This window comes from Galleria mellonella, unplaced genomic scaffold, assembly GCF_026898425.1.
Source record: "Galleria mellonella isolate WM207_F2 unplaced genomic scaffold, CSIRO_AGI_GalMel_v1 utg38, whole genome shotgun sequence".
NCBI lineage: Eukaryota > Metazoa > Arthropoda > Insecta > Lepidoptera > Pyralidae > Galleria > Galleria mellonella.
In genome coordinates this window covers 3,539,801-3,557,920 of record NW_026442090.1, presented here as the reverse complement: position 1 = coordinate 3,557,920, position 18,120 = coordinate 3,539,801, and the positions used below count along the sequence as shown (strand labels likewise).

At 31.4% G+C, this 18,120-nt stretch overlaps 2 protein-coding genes across 2 annotated transcripts; one reads left to right on the top strand and one right to left on the bottom strand.

Annotated features, from left to right (window-relative positions):
- Nucleotides 1-1,547: 1,547 nt before the first annotated feature.
- LOC113522736 (retinol dehydrogenase 13-like) lies at nucleotides 1,548-11,325 on the bottom strand. The gene is made up of 6 exons (XM_026908533.3): nucleotides 11,168-11,325; nucleotides 7,532-7,665; nucleotides 5,503-5,865; nucleotides 4,744-4,865; nucleotides 3,904-4,121; nucleotides 1,548-2,897 (listed from the first exon to the last, which is right to left on the bottom strand). The coding sequence occupies exons 2-6, from the start codon at nucleotides 7,647-7,649 to the stop codon at nucleotides 2,759-2,761; spliced, it is 960 nt and encodes a 319-aa protein (XP_026764334.2). The 5' UTR covers nucleotides 7,650-7,665; nucleotides 11,168-11,325; the 3' UTR covers nucleotides 1,548-2,758.
- An 813-nt stretch (nucleotides 11,326-12,138) lies between these two features.
- On the top strand, nucleotides 12,139-16,506 carry LOC113522640 (lysosomal acid phosphatase-like). The gene is made up of 6 exons (XM_026908396.3): nucleotides 12,139-12,592; nucleotides 12,970-13,065; nucleotides 13,600-13,839; nucleotides 14,373-14,673; nucleotides 15,273-15,484; nucleotides 15,928-16,506. Exons 1-6 carry the CDS (start codon nucleotides 12,389-12,391, stop codon nucleotides 16,075-16,077), a joined length of 1,203 nt encoding a protein of 400 aa, XP_026764197.2. The 5' UTR covers nucleotides 12,139-12,388; the 3' UTR covers nucleotides 16,078-16,506.
- The last annotated feature ends 1,614 nt before the right edge of the window (nucleotides 16,507-18,120 follow it).

Below are 18,120 nucleotides of genomic sequence, written 5' to 3'. Positions count from 1 at the left end.
GTAGTACACGTAATTTAAGTGGCAATTGACTAGTTACGTAGATCGAGCCAACAATCGATGGGGAAGAAACGTTCTTGAGTGGCGACCTCATACGAGCAAACGCAAGGACGACTTCCCACTAGATGAAGTGACGACCGCAAATGCATTGCAGAGTCAGTTGGATCAACGAGCCTACTTTCATCTTTACTTGTCACCTTCCACTGGTGCACCGCCAGCGTATACCGATAATGCAGGCCATACCATTCCATTTTCACCCATAAAAAAATCTACGACGGTTTCTAGAATGACCGCGTGGAGATCAACCTATGAGGGTATATTGATGACAATGGGATTGCTTATATAAGTTAGAATCATAGACGGAGTAGTACTCACGTAAGTACCTATATTTAAGTATATAATAACAAGCTTTTTTATAGCAAGTAACTAAAAGTTATAGTAATATAACTTTAAAACTCTATGTATTGATTTCCACAAAACAATTATGTCGTAAAGCGTCTACGCTTTTTGTCCTTGGCTGTGACCTTTTCATAATGCTTATGTTATTATGATGACTAATATATTTAACAATGTTTTGATCTACCTATATTTTAACACAATCATGTGATACGTCTAGGTACCCAATTACCTACCTAGAATATTCCTTGTTTGTGATAACTGACAGTCACCATGAATTGTAGTTTTGATTGTATAGACAAGATAAAGATAATTGACGGAAACTGGTCACTAAAATTAAAATTTATCAGTTCCTAGTTAATGATTGATAGATAGTTGAAAAATATTATTTTTTACATAGAGACTAGTTGAAAGTACTTAGTTATAAAATACATAAATTATTTTGGCCTAAGGGATACAATGATGATAAAAAGAAGGGGTTCAGGTACGAAAGTGGCAGATCTGTATCCACTTCTGTTCTCGCAGTTTCGAAAATGAATACGTAAAAGATCCTCTGACATACAAAACTAAAGTTGGATACAGGATACCGATTGCAGACAAACAAAATTGGCCGTGCGAACGTTGAATAAACGACTATCAAAACGTTTATTACATTTAGACAGGAAAAAATATTAAAACAATGATAGGGACAATAATGGGTCCGTGCCCATTAAACAAACATTTATACACAATAGAGCCCTTTAGTGCCTCTAGAGTGTCCAAAACCCCTTTGTCGAGGCTGTTTTGAAACCGAAGAAATGGCTGCTTACGTAATCTTGGAATGTGAAGCTGTAGCCCCTCAACACTTAGAAAACGTCGGAACAATGAGGTCGCTCCGTGAAGCCTGTAAAGATCCTAGAAGCTTTTGTGCTTCTGGGCGGAGCTAGGCTGGCTATACTAGCCATAACTCATACGCACAATGGTCCAAATTAGAGGCTTAGTGGGGAAAATAAAGTCCAATTTACATTACATTACAAAGATTATACATATATATACATATATGAATGAACATCAAATATATTTATGTGACACACTCTCTTCTTGTCTTAAATTGCAAAATGGGACATGATTTTTTAATCAAGATTATAATATTCTGGAAAAATAAAAACGAAACATCTAATCAATATGTTTTTATTTTGTTTACTTAAACTTTGTTTTGTAAACGTATGAATATACTTGGTTTCCTGTAACATTTATATAATCTTAATAAAACATGCATAATAAATTAATAATAACAACAATTAAAACAGATTAAAAAAGTGAATTCAGTACAAAGTACAATTTACATTCTATTACTATTGTTACTTTAAACATATTTTATTTGTGACATTAGCTTTATATTTTTTTTTTATAAGATAGATATTTATTATTAAGTTATATAACTAAATATAAATCTTACATTACAAAATGAGTAACATATAAGAAATACAGTACCCCCTAAACTTAATTAGTAGCAATCAAATAATTATGACCTATGAATCTATTAAATGTGAGCAAATAATCTATACAAAAATGTATGAAAATATCAAAACGTCTGATCCATTAATTGATTGTCAGATAATAAGATCAGTTAAAATTGATATGGTTCTAAGCACTGTGACGAGAATAATTGGTAGTTTTTTTTTTTTTTTTATTTCTGGCATAAATCATATTTTCGCAATACCAAAACACAAAATTCTCCTGTCATTGAACGCATATAATTAAAAATTATTTCCAAAAAATGATATTTCAAAAGAATCATAATTATTAAATATATACAAACCATTTTATAAATGATTTACATAATTATAAGTCAAGGATTCATTATTAAGTTAAACATTTATGTATAACAAAATATAAAGTATCGTCTAATTAAGGCCTCATTCATACCCCGCATGAATATTTATTGGGAATGCTAAACAAACTGGCAGTAAGCCTACCGGATAGGTAACATAATATAAATATGAACAACTCAACAGTAAATATAAAATAAAATACCAATATCATCGTCAAATATATCACGCCCCATACATTAGATCACCTCTTCTATTATGGCTCTTGCCTGAGGTATATGCTGTTATAATTTTTCAGCGATACTTATATACACTCTCTATAGTAAATACGTTTTAAAGACCTCTTTACACAGACATGACATGGTTATGCTCTATAATTGTAATTATCATTCTCAAATGGAATATAATCGAAACGTCATGAGTCTTTCGAGTTGTCAATTGAATAAAAATGTCTTAATACTAGCAAGTGTAGGTACATAATACTATAAAAAAAAATGCAACATCTGTCTTTCAGTTATACATAGAGATATATGAAATTAAATTTGATTCAGTTACTACTTGTTCGATTTATCGTCCACTGCGGTGAAGGGATTATAGTCCCCGAGACCGACTAAATTCACCGACAAATCCCATAATTTCTTCGCATATTCAGTGTTTAACGCGTCTTGTGAAGGTTTTACTGGTACGCAGTCACTGTTAAACGAAAAAACATAACAATATTAGGACAGAAGATCCATTGTCCTTCTAACCCATTGTCCACAGAGTTAAAAACAAACACTGATGGACGACTAATGTTACGTAGACACATTATTATTAAATATATAATATATTAAATTAATCGTATACAGAATTCCAGTATAAGAATTCTATACGAAGATTCCATACAATCCCTCTAGAAAGTATCGCGGTTAATTCCTGGTAAATTCGACATGATTTGACAAACCCTGACTTTATACTCGCTTATCATCGCTCACTGACGCTCACTTGATGCTGCGTCTACAGAGTGGCGTAATAACTGGAATCACTGTTATGAATTAATTCTGTCTATTGCCATTTTTTGTTTGTGGATGAGGCTTCAATGAGGGATGATAGATGAGGATGACAGCAGGTTAATTTAACCATCGTGACGAGTTCTTCAAAAGTTAATCACGATGGTTTCGAAGAGGAACCATGTTGGACCCCATTATTACCAATCCTCTAATACTACCTATATGGGGGGAAGGGATTGTTAGTAATGCGGATTATCAGTCCCATTGCTGACAATATACCCTTACAGGTCGACCTCCCCGTGGTCCCCCTGGAAACCATCGTGCTGAATTCCAAGTGTATTCATCGCGATGGGCTAACTGACCTGCCTTTTTATCCTCATCTGTCACATCTCACTGGTGCCCCGCCAGCGTATACCGTTAGTGCAGGCGGGGTTACCATTCCATTATCATTCATTAAAAAAAATACTACCTATATATATAGTAGGCACTATTATATAATTTTAAGGACTTTTACTTTCTTCAAGTATATCAGATCTATCGTACCCTGAATCGACTTCACAGATAAAGTTTTATTTACTTTCGCTAGTCACAGAAAGAGAGGAATTAATGGGTATCAATAATTTTAAAATTAAACAGATTAGTTAAAAAAGATGTGATTTGTTTTCAGCTAATATAGATTGAATAAGACCAATAGTGGGAATTAGAATTACCTGTAATACAGGCCGGTCTCGTCAGCACATTTCTCATCGACGGCGCAATAGATGGTGGTCTGAGCGCCGAGTTCGATTGACTTCGTGAATGGTGTGAACAACAGGCCGATGATGGTCCGCGCGCCAGGGAACAATGTATTGTCAAGATGGCGGCCTAGTTCCGTCTTTATAACTCCTGGGTGAAGGCTGTACGTGTTCACGCCTTCTATGTCATGTTCCTGTATTGGGGCAATTTGAAGAGTTCGTCAATGTAAAATGCATTTGAGGTTGTCACTCCATCAAGAGAGGGGTCATCCTAGACGTTTGCGGTTTACAGGGTCGTTACTCAAGAACCTTTCTTTTCATTTGTTAATTCTTCACCACTTCATTGACAAAATTAACATTTAGTATGAGAAATGTGAAAATCAGTTCGTTTGTTTGTAACCTCTAAGTGCCTTAACGGTTTAACCAATAACTTTGAAATTTGTTTATTTTAATTATACAATATACGGGATGGAGATGGACATAGTTTACTTTTTACCCTGGTCAATAAAAATATGCCGGTCACGTGGACGAAGTCGCGTTTAAAAGTTGTTTTTTTTTTTAAATTGTAAAAATAATTACTTATTCTCATTTTTAAATATCGTTGAAGTTAAGAAATAGTTCGATCTCAACTTGACAACTGACAAATTGAAATTAAGCGAATACGGTCATTTTAATAAACTAAAACCTGCGGTGGTTTTAGTTTAAACTAAATAATGGCAACGAGAACCAGTTTTATATAACCGGTTAATAGTCAAGAGTAAAGCAAATCTCGATAATAACTGACACCCAAATAGACGTGAAATAGTCGTATATTACCTTTAATTTCAATGCTAATTCCTTTGTAAATAATATGTTAGCAAGTTTGCTCTGTGCATACGCCTCTATAGATTTATACGGTCGGGTTTCATAATTTGGATCCTCGAAATTAATGCCGCTTCCTGAAATAAAATGTATTTGTAATATTCATTTCTAGATATATAACTTAATATTAATTATCATTATATCAGCCGTTAACAGTCTACTGTCCCCCATAAAGGGGGAGGGGAGGGGGGAGGTTGTCAGTAGTTGCCACGCTTGGTAGACGGATTAGGAACCGCAGTAAAGCTTTGTTGATGTTTTAAGAGGGACGCTGCTGCCCGTCCCTCGACTATTAGGTTCCCTTAGTCACCTCTTTCGACACGCACGGGAAAGGAAGGGGTGACCCATTTTATGCTACATGGCAAATAAAACATATACATTTTGCTAATTACAATAAACATCCTAACGAATTTTATAATAATTATGATGCTATTTATGTTAAGCGACAATTACTTCTTCCCATTCAGCCGTGAGCCTGTTTGCCATTCTAAGTATCATAAAAATAAAATTCGGTATATATATATAGAGAAAAAAAAAATGCAAGGACGATGGAATGGAATGAATTAAACATTAGAATAAACCGTGTCTATTGCAAAAATCTTATCAAGCCACGTAACATACAAAAAAATAAAACTATTTGATAACCTATTCCTTTCAGGGGTCGCTTAAAAATTTAAATGTGTTGATGCGTGAAATTATTTTATATTTAATACGTACTTGTATGTCCCCTTGACGAAACTGTCACAATCCTGGCAGGCTTGCTGTTTATAATGCGCGGCAATAACAGCATGGTCAATAGAAAATGAGACAAGTGATTGGTCCCAAATTGGATTTCAAAACCATCCTCAGTCTTGCCCTTGGGACACATCATCACCCCGGCATTATTTACCAATATATTTATCTGTGGCTCGGTATCTAGGATTTCCTGTGCGCATTCCCTCACAGATTTCAATGATGTAAGATCACACTTCACAACGACTAGATTGCCAGTGTTAGATAAATCTTTGCATTTTGTTTCTATGTCACTCTTTGCTTGTTCAGCCTTTTCTATACTCCTACATGCCATTATAACCTTAGCACCTGCAATACGAATACAATTTGTAGGTTGCTAACCTAAAAGTCTATACAGATGATGAATATTTTGTTCACGCAAAAAATACGTTTGTGAAATCATGTGTTTGTCCAACACGTGTGTGTGCGTTGTAGTGTACCTTATAATCACATAGTATAATATAAAACAAATTCGCTTCCCGTCTGTCTGTCTCTATGTATGCTCAGATCTTTAAAACTACTTAACGAATTTTGATGCGGTTTTTTAAATAGATAGAGTTATTCAAGAGGAAGGTTTATATGTATATTGCTAATATAGTAGAGAAACATTGATAATTTTAGAGGTTTCTAACGTGCCGGCCAGTCGGCGCTGTTTAGTATCAGCATTGCACCCGTGCGAAGAAACATTTTTAGTCAAACTTAACTATATCTGAGAACAAAAAAATGGGAAACTATTCGGTTTAGAAACCAATTCTACCATTATTGTCGACGTGACATGAAAAATAAGTTCTCGAACGTGGTTTTGCTCGCAGTTTCAAAAAAATTTCTATTGAAACTATAAATTTAAGCCGATTATAGTCAAAATCAAAAGTTCGGTCAGATAATGTTAGACTGCGTAAACCCAAATTATATTTCATTTGGCCATTGGTTTCTAATTTAGATAAAAAAAAATACTTTTCACACAGTTTAATAAATATTAGAAATTTAAATAGCCCAGCTACGTAGACATCTTTATAAACTTTATACTGGAATCTTTTCATAATGATGTCACACGAAAACTGTGTAAGAGCGATTAAAAATCGCCTCCTTTCCGAAAACTTATTTTATAATCTTCTCATGTAATGAGTGAATAGGTTTTGTCTGATTCTGGTAATCTGTTACCAACTAATTGCGCGCATATCCTATTTAAAAAACAAATATAAAAATATTATGTCACGAAACTATTTACCATATGGCGGATTGTATGATCACATTTGAGATTTGTTGCATGAATAAAATTATATAATATACCTATTAGTCAAATGAGGGGGAAGGGATTTTTGGCAATGGAGTTTGACAGCCTCATTGCCAGCAATATGCCCTATTAGGTCGACCTCCACGTGGTTCCCCCTGGAAACCATCGTGAACAATTCTTGTTGAATTCGTCACGATGGGCTAACTGACCTGTTTCATCCTCACCTATCATCCTTCATTGGTGCCCCGCCGGTGTATACCGATAGCGCGGGTGGGGTTACCATTCCATTATCATCCATTAAAAAAAAAGTCAAATGGAGTTAAAGATATATCAGTACCTACTTATTAAATTATTGTTTTATTCAAAGTCGATTATGATCACAATTCAATAATGTCGCATCTAACAGGAAATTACGAAAATTTTTTTAACCTTAACATCACAAATTATTTTTTATCTAAGGAGTACATTATAGTAGATGACTACTATGGTTATTTTAAGAAACAACGGCATAAAAAAGCTAATTGAGTAATATTTTTATTTATAAGTCAACCGAATAGAATTAAATTATTCTACTGTTAAATGGGTAAAACTTTGAATTTGAGGTAAAGTGGTGTTCCGTATAATATAATTCACGTCATTTTATTGTACCAGTAAATAAATGAAAACGATATTCCTAATATATAACTTTCGTTACGACTGATTGCATTATTAAGTCAAATAAGAAGAAAAAACGTTCGTTACCTCTCTTGTAGAAATCCAAGGCGGTCTCTTTGCCGATTCCCGTATTGCATCCCGTTATAACGGCAGTCTTGCCCACTAATTTGACAGTACTCAAACAACGGCCACTGAACAACGGCATCTTAACAAACTGGTACCTGAAAATAGAGAGGAATATAGTCTCGCCATTACTTGGGTAACAATTTAATATAAAAAAAATTGTATGTAGATGATGTTTCTATATATGGAGCATATTTACGAAACTATTATATGAAGAATCTTAATTTTTAATAATCCTAATTCGTAATTACATCTAAAAAAGAGCAATTGTTCTTTTTTAAATGTAATCGCATAGGTGAGACGCAAATATGCTCAGGATTGTAATCATATATCACAAATGATATAATATGTGGAAAAATATTTAATGAGAATTAACAAATAAACTCAATGTTTTTTACTTTATAAAAAAACTAAACATATCATTTTAGGTACATGGATATTTGATAGATACGATTCATATCTATCTACATAATGAATGTGGATTTATATTATATGAACTAAATTACTTTAGAATCAACATATTTACAAATTTTTGTTTTTACTTGATTTCTTATTATTAAACAAATATATATCTAACAACATTAACACAAATTATTTTTAATGTTTTTTAATGAATGATAATAGAATAGTAACTTTGCCCAAGTCATTGACCCCCATTACTAATAATCCCTCAGCTAAGATAGATTAGGTAATTACAGTTTAATTATCTACGTTATTATTGATCTACATTTGTAACTGACCCTAGGAATAGTAGACAGATAGATCGACATAGGTATATACATTAGTATTATTACTTCATTCTGAACCAGGCTCGAATATGAATAAAACTCATAAAAATATATTTAACAAAAAATACCAAATAGTTAAGAAGAGGAAAAGGATCCGGTTAAATGAATTTAATTTCCAAAACCGAGAACGGTTCAGGAGCCGGAGTCTTTTCCTTAACCTGAATATAACGTGCACATTTGGCGTACACAGCTCAATATTCCAATGCGAATGTGTTGCAATGCTAATCACAATAAATGGTTTTAGCATTAGATTCTTATCTGACAGCGCAGCAGTTAATAAACAAGACAAACAACAAATTGATAATTGAATGCCACCATTCACTGGATAGATTTTTCCAATAACCGAGTTATATATATTTTATGGTAACGATGCCGCAGACGAACTGGCTAGAAGAGGCTCAGGAACGAGGGTGGTAGGCCCGTATCCATCTTCCTCTTCCGTTCTCGCAATTTCATTTAAAGATCCGCTGACATACAAAACCAAAGATGGATACAAGCTACTGATTGCAGACAATCAAAATTGGCCGTACCTACGTTGAATCAATAACTATCAAAACGTTTATTACATCTAGATAGAAAAAACCTCAAAATAATGATAGGGACAATAACGGGTCATTGTCCATTGAACAAACATTTATACACAATAGGAGCCACAGACAGCCCTCTATGTCGAGGCTGTTTCGACGCTGAAGAAACGGCTGCTCACGTAATCCTGGAATGTGAGGCTGTGGCCCATCAACGTTTAGAAATCCTATGGAACGGTGAGGTTGCTCCGTGAAGCCTGTGAAGAACCCAGGAAGCTTCTGCGCTTCTGGGCGGAGCTAGGTTGGCTGTACTAGCCACGACTCACACGCACAACGGCCCAAATGAGAGGCTAAGTACGGAAAACAGAGTCTTTCTTACATTACATTACATTTAGTATTATTACTTCATCTAAGCTAATAAAACCATAAAAATATTTCATAGTTAAGTATTTAAAATTTAATTTTAAATGACATTAAACTCAATATAATGATAATGCTAATCACAAAATAGGACATAATTTCTGTACCATTAATAATTTTACCATTAAAGATTTTTCAAATCATATATATTTGAAATGAAATTTAAATTTAACTCATTTGTAATCATTTAAACTCTTTGTTTTACTTTCTACAGATTTTACCTTAGAATATATAGAGAATATATCTATATATTCTAAGGTAGGATAGGATATAGGAATAGGTAAACTTTTTAAATAACTTTTCAAAAAAGGGTCTCAATTTTTTTTTATGATTATTTTATGCATTATCTCAACTTTAAGCACCAATTTTGACAATTCCTTTTGCAATCAATCCCATTTTAGTATATGCAAATGTGTATACATTTCATTCTCATTTTATGAATAGTTTCATCATTAAAAACTTTCATATAATTTTTTCCTATACCTTTAGTTCTGACATTATTTTCCTTTCAACTATTCTTTCACAGTATAATTTTTAAGCCATTGCTTTCTCAATTGTTTTGAAATTCATTTATTTTTCTTAATTTCTTCTTTTGTTTGTTTTCTTTTTGGGAGCATCATGAAATTAATATCTACAAGAAAGATACCTTTCTCACTCTCAGAAAGTAAAAAATAAACATTAAATCAAACAGGCCTTTGCAAGCAGAATAATCCTGTACCATACAATAGCTTAAAATCATACCATCAGTACACACAGGGGACTGTTATTTACATATCCATAATATTAAATCCTCTTTTTTTTAATATTATAATAAAAAATGTTAATGTTCATATTACATAATTATTCTATAAAAAAAAAATGTAATTTAATCACTTTGAACAATGAAAAACAATTTACCAAAAGAATGTCAAAGTAACTTAGATATATGACTCTTCTTACACACAGAGTTGACACTGAATGAAATGGCCATCACTCATTTAGCTTTGTTCCAAAATGAAATTTACACCCTTTACATTCTATTGCACATCATAATATTCAAAGTAAATATTATGATTTAGATATGATTTCCATACCAGAGGACTGTGCAAAAATTTCGCAAACAACATTCAAGTAACAATTATTAGTGCTAAAAGGCACTTAAAATAATTATTGTATTTTATAAACATGGTACCAATAATTTATAATTACTTACACAGGTTTAAATTCACCTATTTTAATACAATAAATAAATATTTATTGAAATACTTATATAAATGTTAAAATACTAATATTATTAAAGACATTTGATTCCTTTCACAGGATATTAGTATATTATCATTAATAATAAGCAAAACCTAGTATTAATATCGCCAAATAAATTTGTTTAGGTTTATATACTTCTGGTAGGTGATACTATTTTACTTATAATCTCTGCACTTAGAAGATGGAAACATATTTAATATAATGGAATATTTTTTCCTTGATTAAATAGTAAAATGTTGTCTTTTTTAGATTGATATTTCACTAAAACTCATTTCAACCAACTTTAAAAAGAAGGAGGTTCTCAATTAATCTAAATAGAACTTTCTTCTTTTTAAAGTTTATGTTTGTTATTTTATAATACAAAAAAAAAAAAAAGAACATAATAAAGTTAGATCGTTAAATCATAAGTGAGCCCATTATGAAACATCTTCTTTGAAAATGATAATTAGCTGTTTTGGTATTTAATAGTTGGATTTACTCGAAGAAATCAATATTTAAATTAATTGGGTAAATGACCGCTACAAAAACGCGATTGTGACACCAAATAAGAAGATATTTGCATCATTACACCTGTAAATAATAAGTGTTTGTTATCCAGAAGAAATATCATTACAATATTTACTTACTGCGTTTATGTAAATTAGTACAAATTACAGAGACCACAAGAAACTTTCAAGTTTCTAAAAGAACAAAAATTAATACGAACTATATGCGCGTGAGCCGATTAATTTATGGTTTTTTTCTACTTGTTTATTTTATGGTTAGTGACAGCACAAACAGTGTTGCCAGATGTAATTTTTTATTTTTACCCTAATGTAAAATATATTTTATTTAAATAAATGCGATTTCTAGATTTTTATCCAATTATAAAGTTGTATCGTTATTCACTTCGTTTTGCCATATATAAAGTAAAGGACAATAACTTCGATTCGTACTTTTACCTCATCTTACCTTCTCCTTATTTTATCCTATCCTTAATTTTGTTATCTTTTTTCATATATTTTTTATTGCATTTATATACCGTTATACACTTTATAAATACCAAAACTGTCCAAAAATAACACCAAAATTTTTAAAAAATATCATACAAAACATATAATCCTATCTACAATCCAAAAAGTCACGATAAAGAATTATCAAAAACCATTTACACAAGCGGGACTTAACGCCTTTATATATAAATAGTACCTACATACCTGCTTCTTTATTGCCGACGTGTCTCTGAATGTTTTCTTCTCGAAAGTTTAAAATTAATACTCATATTCACACCAAAATATTATTAATTTGGTTTCTAATATCACTACTTCGATGCTATCGATAAACAATAATCGATGTTCTCTAGTGTTGCAGGGGTTACGATAGCCGCTTAAAATGAAAAAAATATTTCTCGTCCCTGTACATATAATTTGACTTTTTTCCTTTTCTGATAGTGGATAAATTAATTATAATGATTGATGATGACCTAAAACACTGCAACCAAACTATAAATATTCATAAAAACTACTACTACTGCTACTACCAAAAATTTCCAAATAGTTCTTAGACTATTACTACTATTATGACATATAATGTCAATTGTCTGTCATTTTTATTAAAAGTCAATATTTAAATTTGATGATAATTGGTGACTTTATAGAAATTCGAATTTGTTGCTTTACTTCAATCCAATTAATAATTTTGTCCTCATTGGTTCTAATCGTCGTTGTAATTTATAATATTATTTTATAGCATTTCCATAAACTTATAATATGTAACACTTATCAATTTATTCAATTATAGCATATTTGTTTTAACATTTGAAAGGATTGTATCTAATACTTATTTACTTAAATAAAAATAAGATCAGTATGGAGTACGATAACGATGAAAATACTTGGCGGAGGCCGTCTACACCCAAGATGGATAATTCCAAATGTCATCCTATTCCGAAACGTTCTACGACAGTCGCAGTGATAGTATTAGGCTTGGCCGTTCTTAGCTGCCTTCTTGGATATTGTGTGCTCAGTGAAAGCCTGCCCTATGAATCCAAAACTTTGCGTCTTGTCATTATTGTAAGTTATTTTCATATACTTATGTTACTGGTTTAAAATTTTTTAAATAAATTCCGCGTTTCATCATTAAAATATACGAATGTAAAAAACTGTTATAGTTTTTGAATGATCGACGTTTGTTTAGTGGCTAATATATCTATCTATTTTCACGCCAAATCTTTTATCTGGTAGACAAAATAAACCAAAAAGTCTCCTTATATATTTATGTTTATATTAATAGTGTTACCTAATCTTTTTGATCAATTTACCATGATGAGCTAATTAATCTAATTTCATCCCCTTCTATCATCACAATCTTTGTATATTTCATTATATGAAAGTCTGCCTTACTATTGACAATAAGGTAAGAAATGACAAATGCTTTTCTGTATTTTCAGCTTTTCCGACATGGTGCTCGTACTCCAACACACACATATAAAAGTGATCCATACAAAAATTATCAATGGCCTGATGGACTCGGAAGCCTCACCAATGTATGCATATTATTATTTAAGTTCATCTAGCTTATTTTATAAATGTAAATATTAGTAAAAATGTTAAAATATTTGTTACTTAGTCATGATGAAATAGCTTAAATATATAATATATAATAAATAAGTTTAAATTCATGGATATGCAATGTCCTGGATCAATATATAGAATACTTTTTTTACTTTTTATACTATATATCAATTCAATAAAATATAAGTTGTCTTCTGTAATTACCATCACTTGATTGATGGATATAACTGATGCAAAGTTAGAGTTAGTTAAGAAATTATATCTATTGACTGCAAAAATACAAAGTACACTCCAGATATTGGGTTTGTTTTGTACAATTAGAGTTGAGAATACACAAGTAGTGTAAATTGCATGAAAATCACACTTATTTGTGTTTTTTAGATAAATATCTTATAAACTTGTCTTAAATAATTTTATTTTTATTTATCTTTGAGATCTATTAAAATATAAAAAAAAAACCATTTTAAATAATACTACTAATACACAAATTTTTACCTACTTTTTAGACTGGCAAACTTCAGTTATATGAATTGGGAAAGAAGTACCGCAGTTATTATGCAAATTTCATACCTGAGGAATACTATGAGAAAGATGTGTATATACGCAGTAGTGATGCGTCGCGATGTTTGATGAGTGCATACACCTTTCTAGCTGGTCTCTACCCACCTACTGAACGGCAAATGTGGCACCCAGAGATGTCATGGCAACCTATTCCTGTACACTCATTACCAAGGCAGCTAGACAACGTAAAATTTCATTTTTTATTTTTATTTACTTAAGTGATGATGATTACCATCAGGTGAACCGCACGCTCGTTTGCCTCCAGTGTTATAAAAAAATATTTGACTCTATTGGGCCAATTCGAGACTAGACATGTATATATAATTTTTTTATTTCTGTAACAAAAAAGATATGGTTCATTAAATTGTAAATAGTAACCACATGTAACTAATTTCTAATTTAGTACTGATGAAGTAAGAATAAACTGTATCAGGACTCCTTTATATCTTCAGAATGATTGTTTTGTTTTTATATTTGTATCATAAAAACATTTTTTTTTTACAAGTGGCATATAAGATGATATCTCAACTGAAACTATGAAAACTATTGATACATGAACTCATCATGGACATTTTATCAAAACTTAATGTTACCACATACACACACCTAGTAGTAAGCAGGTCATGTGGTCCAAATGTAAGGGTTGCCGTACAAATTTAAATATTATTAATAATTACAATTTTTAATCATGTTTATTTATTATCTATTCCTTGTCTAGGTAGTGGCAGCCACAAAATCATGTAAACTGTGGTCTGCTATGTACAATGAAGTAAAAGCAGAAGTTGATGCACAGCCAAAGTTTAGTGAACTCTTTGACTACCTCACAAAACATACAAACCAGAGCATGCGGAGTGTTCTCAATGTGGATTTCCTATATAGCTCACTATTAATACAACGAGAAACAGGTCTTAAACTGCCTGAATGGACCAAAAATGTGTTCCCTAACAAAATGCGTCTACCCTTTATGTTGAGTTTGGCATTGCTGTCTTATAATGAGACATTACAGAGGCTGCAAGTAGGTAAGAAGTAATACATTTAAAAAAAATATGTAAGGGGAACATTATGTAATCAAAATAAAAATCCCCCTATACATATTGAACTTATACTATATAATTATTAATTTTGAAAAGCTTCTTCAATATCTTTCATAATCCACTATGTTACACAAAGGTTGCCGTAAAGGATTGTTTTGTGTTGTTATACTTATATCAATTGTTTGTATATATGAAACTTAAAAGTCGATTACTTGGGCATCTCTGTCCCATTCGTGTTTCTACTGTAAAGCAGTTGTTTTACATGTCTGTGTTTCGGTTTGAAGGGTGGGATATGGCATGAATTTAAAGGGTACAGAGGATTAACACCTGAGTCCTCAGCAATGGCAATGCATGGGTGGTATCATGGGCGAAACAGTTAAAAAAACCATGGTAATGCTTATGTACTATAGGTGACAGTTACCACTTTCCATCAGGTGGGCCGTCAGCTTGTTTGCCATTCTAAGTTGTATAAAAAAAAAAACTTAATTTTGTCTAAACCCTATGTTTGATGCAAGTAAAACATGTTCCTTTTCTTTGTGTCTTCTTAAAATATAAAATATTAAATATCTATATTGTACTTACAGGCCCCCTCCTCAATGAAATTAAGCAAAACTTTGACAAATCTGTGAGCCACGAGAACATTGATCGATCTTTATACTTATACTCTGGGCATGATGTGAATGTTGTCTCGTTGTGGCGCGCACTCGGTTTCCAGGAGCTGCTTGAGCCAGAATACGGCGCCAGCATAGCTCTGGAACTTCATGAAGAAGTGGAACAAGATAATTTCTTTGTAAAGGTATTTGTCAGTTATATCATTTATGAATATAAACTACTAGAAACTCACACAGACGTTCAATTTTTTTTTTATATAAGTAAAAAAGAATTAAAAGAATTTTTAAAATCGGTTTAATAAATTTTGAGTTTATCCATTAGAAACACAAAATCTAATCTTTATTACTATAATAATACAATATATAATACCATATTATATTATTGAAAGATAAGTTTTTATGGCAGAAATACCTGTAAGAAATGTTATATTTTTTTATGCAGTTACACTATTAAATATACAGTCCGCCTGATGGTAAGCGGCTATCACAGTAGCACAACCTATGAACGTTTTGCAATTCCAAAGATATCGCTAACGCATTGCGCATTTTAGATGTTACTATTTATTTGTCAGAAATATTTACAATGTTGATACTGGTTTTATTATCAAAATGTAACTACAATTTTCAGGCGTTTTACCGTAACAATACAAAAATTGAGGTCCCTATGGAGTTGAAATTAACCTTCTGTAGTGATCCATGCCCATACACGGAGTTTAAACACCATCTTGAAAAACTAATACCAACCGACTGGGAAGCAGAGTGTCAAAATGACGTTTAAACCTTACATTAATGACGTCTAAATAGTGTCTTACTGCAAACAGTTTGCCAAAATCTGCCTAACTTTTTTACTCTTATATGTATGAATAGTGATATATTAGAATGTCAATATTGTAATGTTGTAAAATAAAAATAAAATACAATACTCTCACTTCCATATTCCAAAGATGTACTTAAGTACATACATAGCCCCTTATTCATAAAAACTAAAATATTCTACAAATGTACTTTAAACAATTACACTGTTTTGTCACTTTCTTTCAAGTTGGAAATTTAGAAAGAGACAAAACAGTTCAATTGGTTTGACGTTTTTATGAATAAGACTGTAAGAGTATGTATTCATGGTTAGAATTATTGAAAGTGGCCCCCGTTTTAATAAACATATGTATATTCATTTGTATGCGTTGACGTCAGGCAGGTGGCCGGTCGTTTTGATATGGATAAAATCATATTACGTAAATGATTGGGATAAGGGTCATGATGATTCATATATAACTTATAGGTATATTATAATATTTATAATGATCTAAAAAAATAAATCAATTCATATTTACAAAATGCACCTGATCTAGGAAATTCAGATTACTTGTAAAACTGAAAAATAGCGTGTTGTACAGGGTGTAAGGACACGTCGGCAAAAACTGAAACCGTGAATTTAGACCATTATTCTGAACTGAAAACAAGTCTAAATTCTTGCCAGAATTTTTCAAAATATTTTGTTTTTTTTTAGAAATCATGTAATTTGTGATATTATGTCATAAAGAAATAATAATATTTTATAGTGAAATACTATGAAATACCAAAAAAACAGCAATGTATTTATTTGTATTAAAATCTTATCGCAGTGCATGGAATCATCTATGTAAAAAGCGTACGAAAAATACCTACGAAGAAGCGCCATTAACCAGTAGTAACATATTGTACGTGCTGTAGCTATCTCACGTCGTGTGGATCATAAAATTTCAAATGCATTGCGCGGCGTTAAAACTAAGAATTGCTAATTACATGACTGGTGCATTCCCGATGGTAAAATAATCTGTTGTCTAATTCAGACCATTCATCTGAAACAGCTATTTTTATTTTGACTAACCTGTCCTTTTCACCCTGTATATTGTTGTTTTTAGTTAGTATTTTATTATCGTTTTTTGAGATGTTTTTAAACACTCATCACTCCACCTAAATATATACGATGTGTTATAATTTGAATAAAGAATGCTAGGTTTGTATTAGAATAATATGTATTTTTAAGTAGTTGGCAAAAAAGTTAAATGGCAAGACTACCAAACTGACTTACGTTTTTTAACTCGTAACTAAATCTATAAGAATTATTTAATTATATTAAAAAAATTTGAAACATAAGAAACTACTGTCTCTGTTCTTCACCAGATTACTTCACCATAATTTTATTGATGTTAAAATAATTATAAACATTTATTATAACTTTAGTTAGTGATTATATTGTAGTAGTTATACAATTGTTAATTAGTACCAACTACGTTTTGATTACCTACGTAATTTTTTATGACCTGCCAATAACTTTATTGTATTGCATTTTATATACTATTGTCATTTAATTATGTTTTTACACATTTTAAATAGGTATATATATGTAAATTTTATAAGGCCTGTAACAGTTTTAATACTATTTTTCGTTTAAATATAAATCAAATAGTTACTCAGTGCTCACATACTGTATAATATACAAGGGGAAATTGATTATATTGGATTTGAATTAATATTGATACTGCGTTTATATCGAATGTATATTCAGTCAGCTGTCGACAGTAAACACATAATCAGATTGCTTCGGCATACTGCGTATAGACAGCGGCTTTCTATACTGGCATCTACTACTATTATATCCTCTAATCCTCAGCTGCAACATATACTCCGCCTATCTTGAATAATTTTCTAGTAAATAATTGTAAACTAGTTTTCGTAATGAATATACGTAAAATATGATCTGTTACAATTCAGTGTGATAATATTAAGTAAGCATTCCATTAAGTACTGTTTTAACTTTTATATAATATTTTGGTGTTTC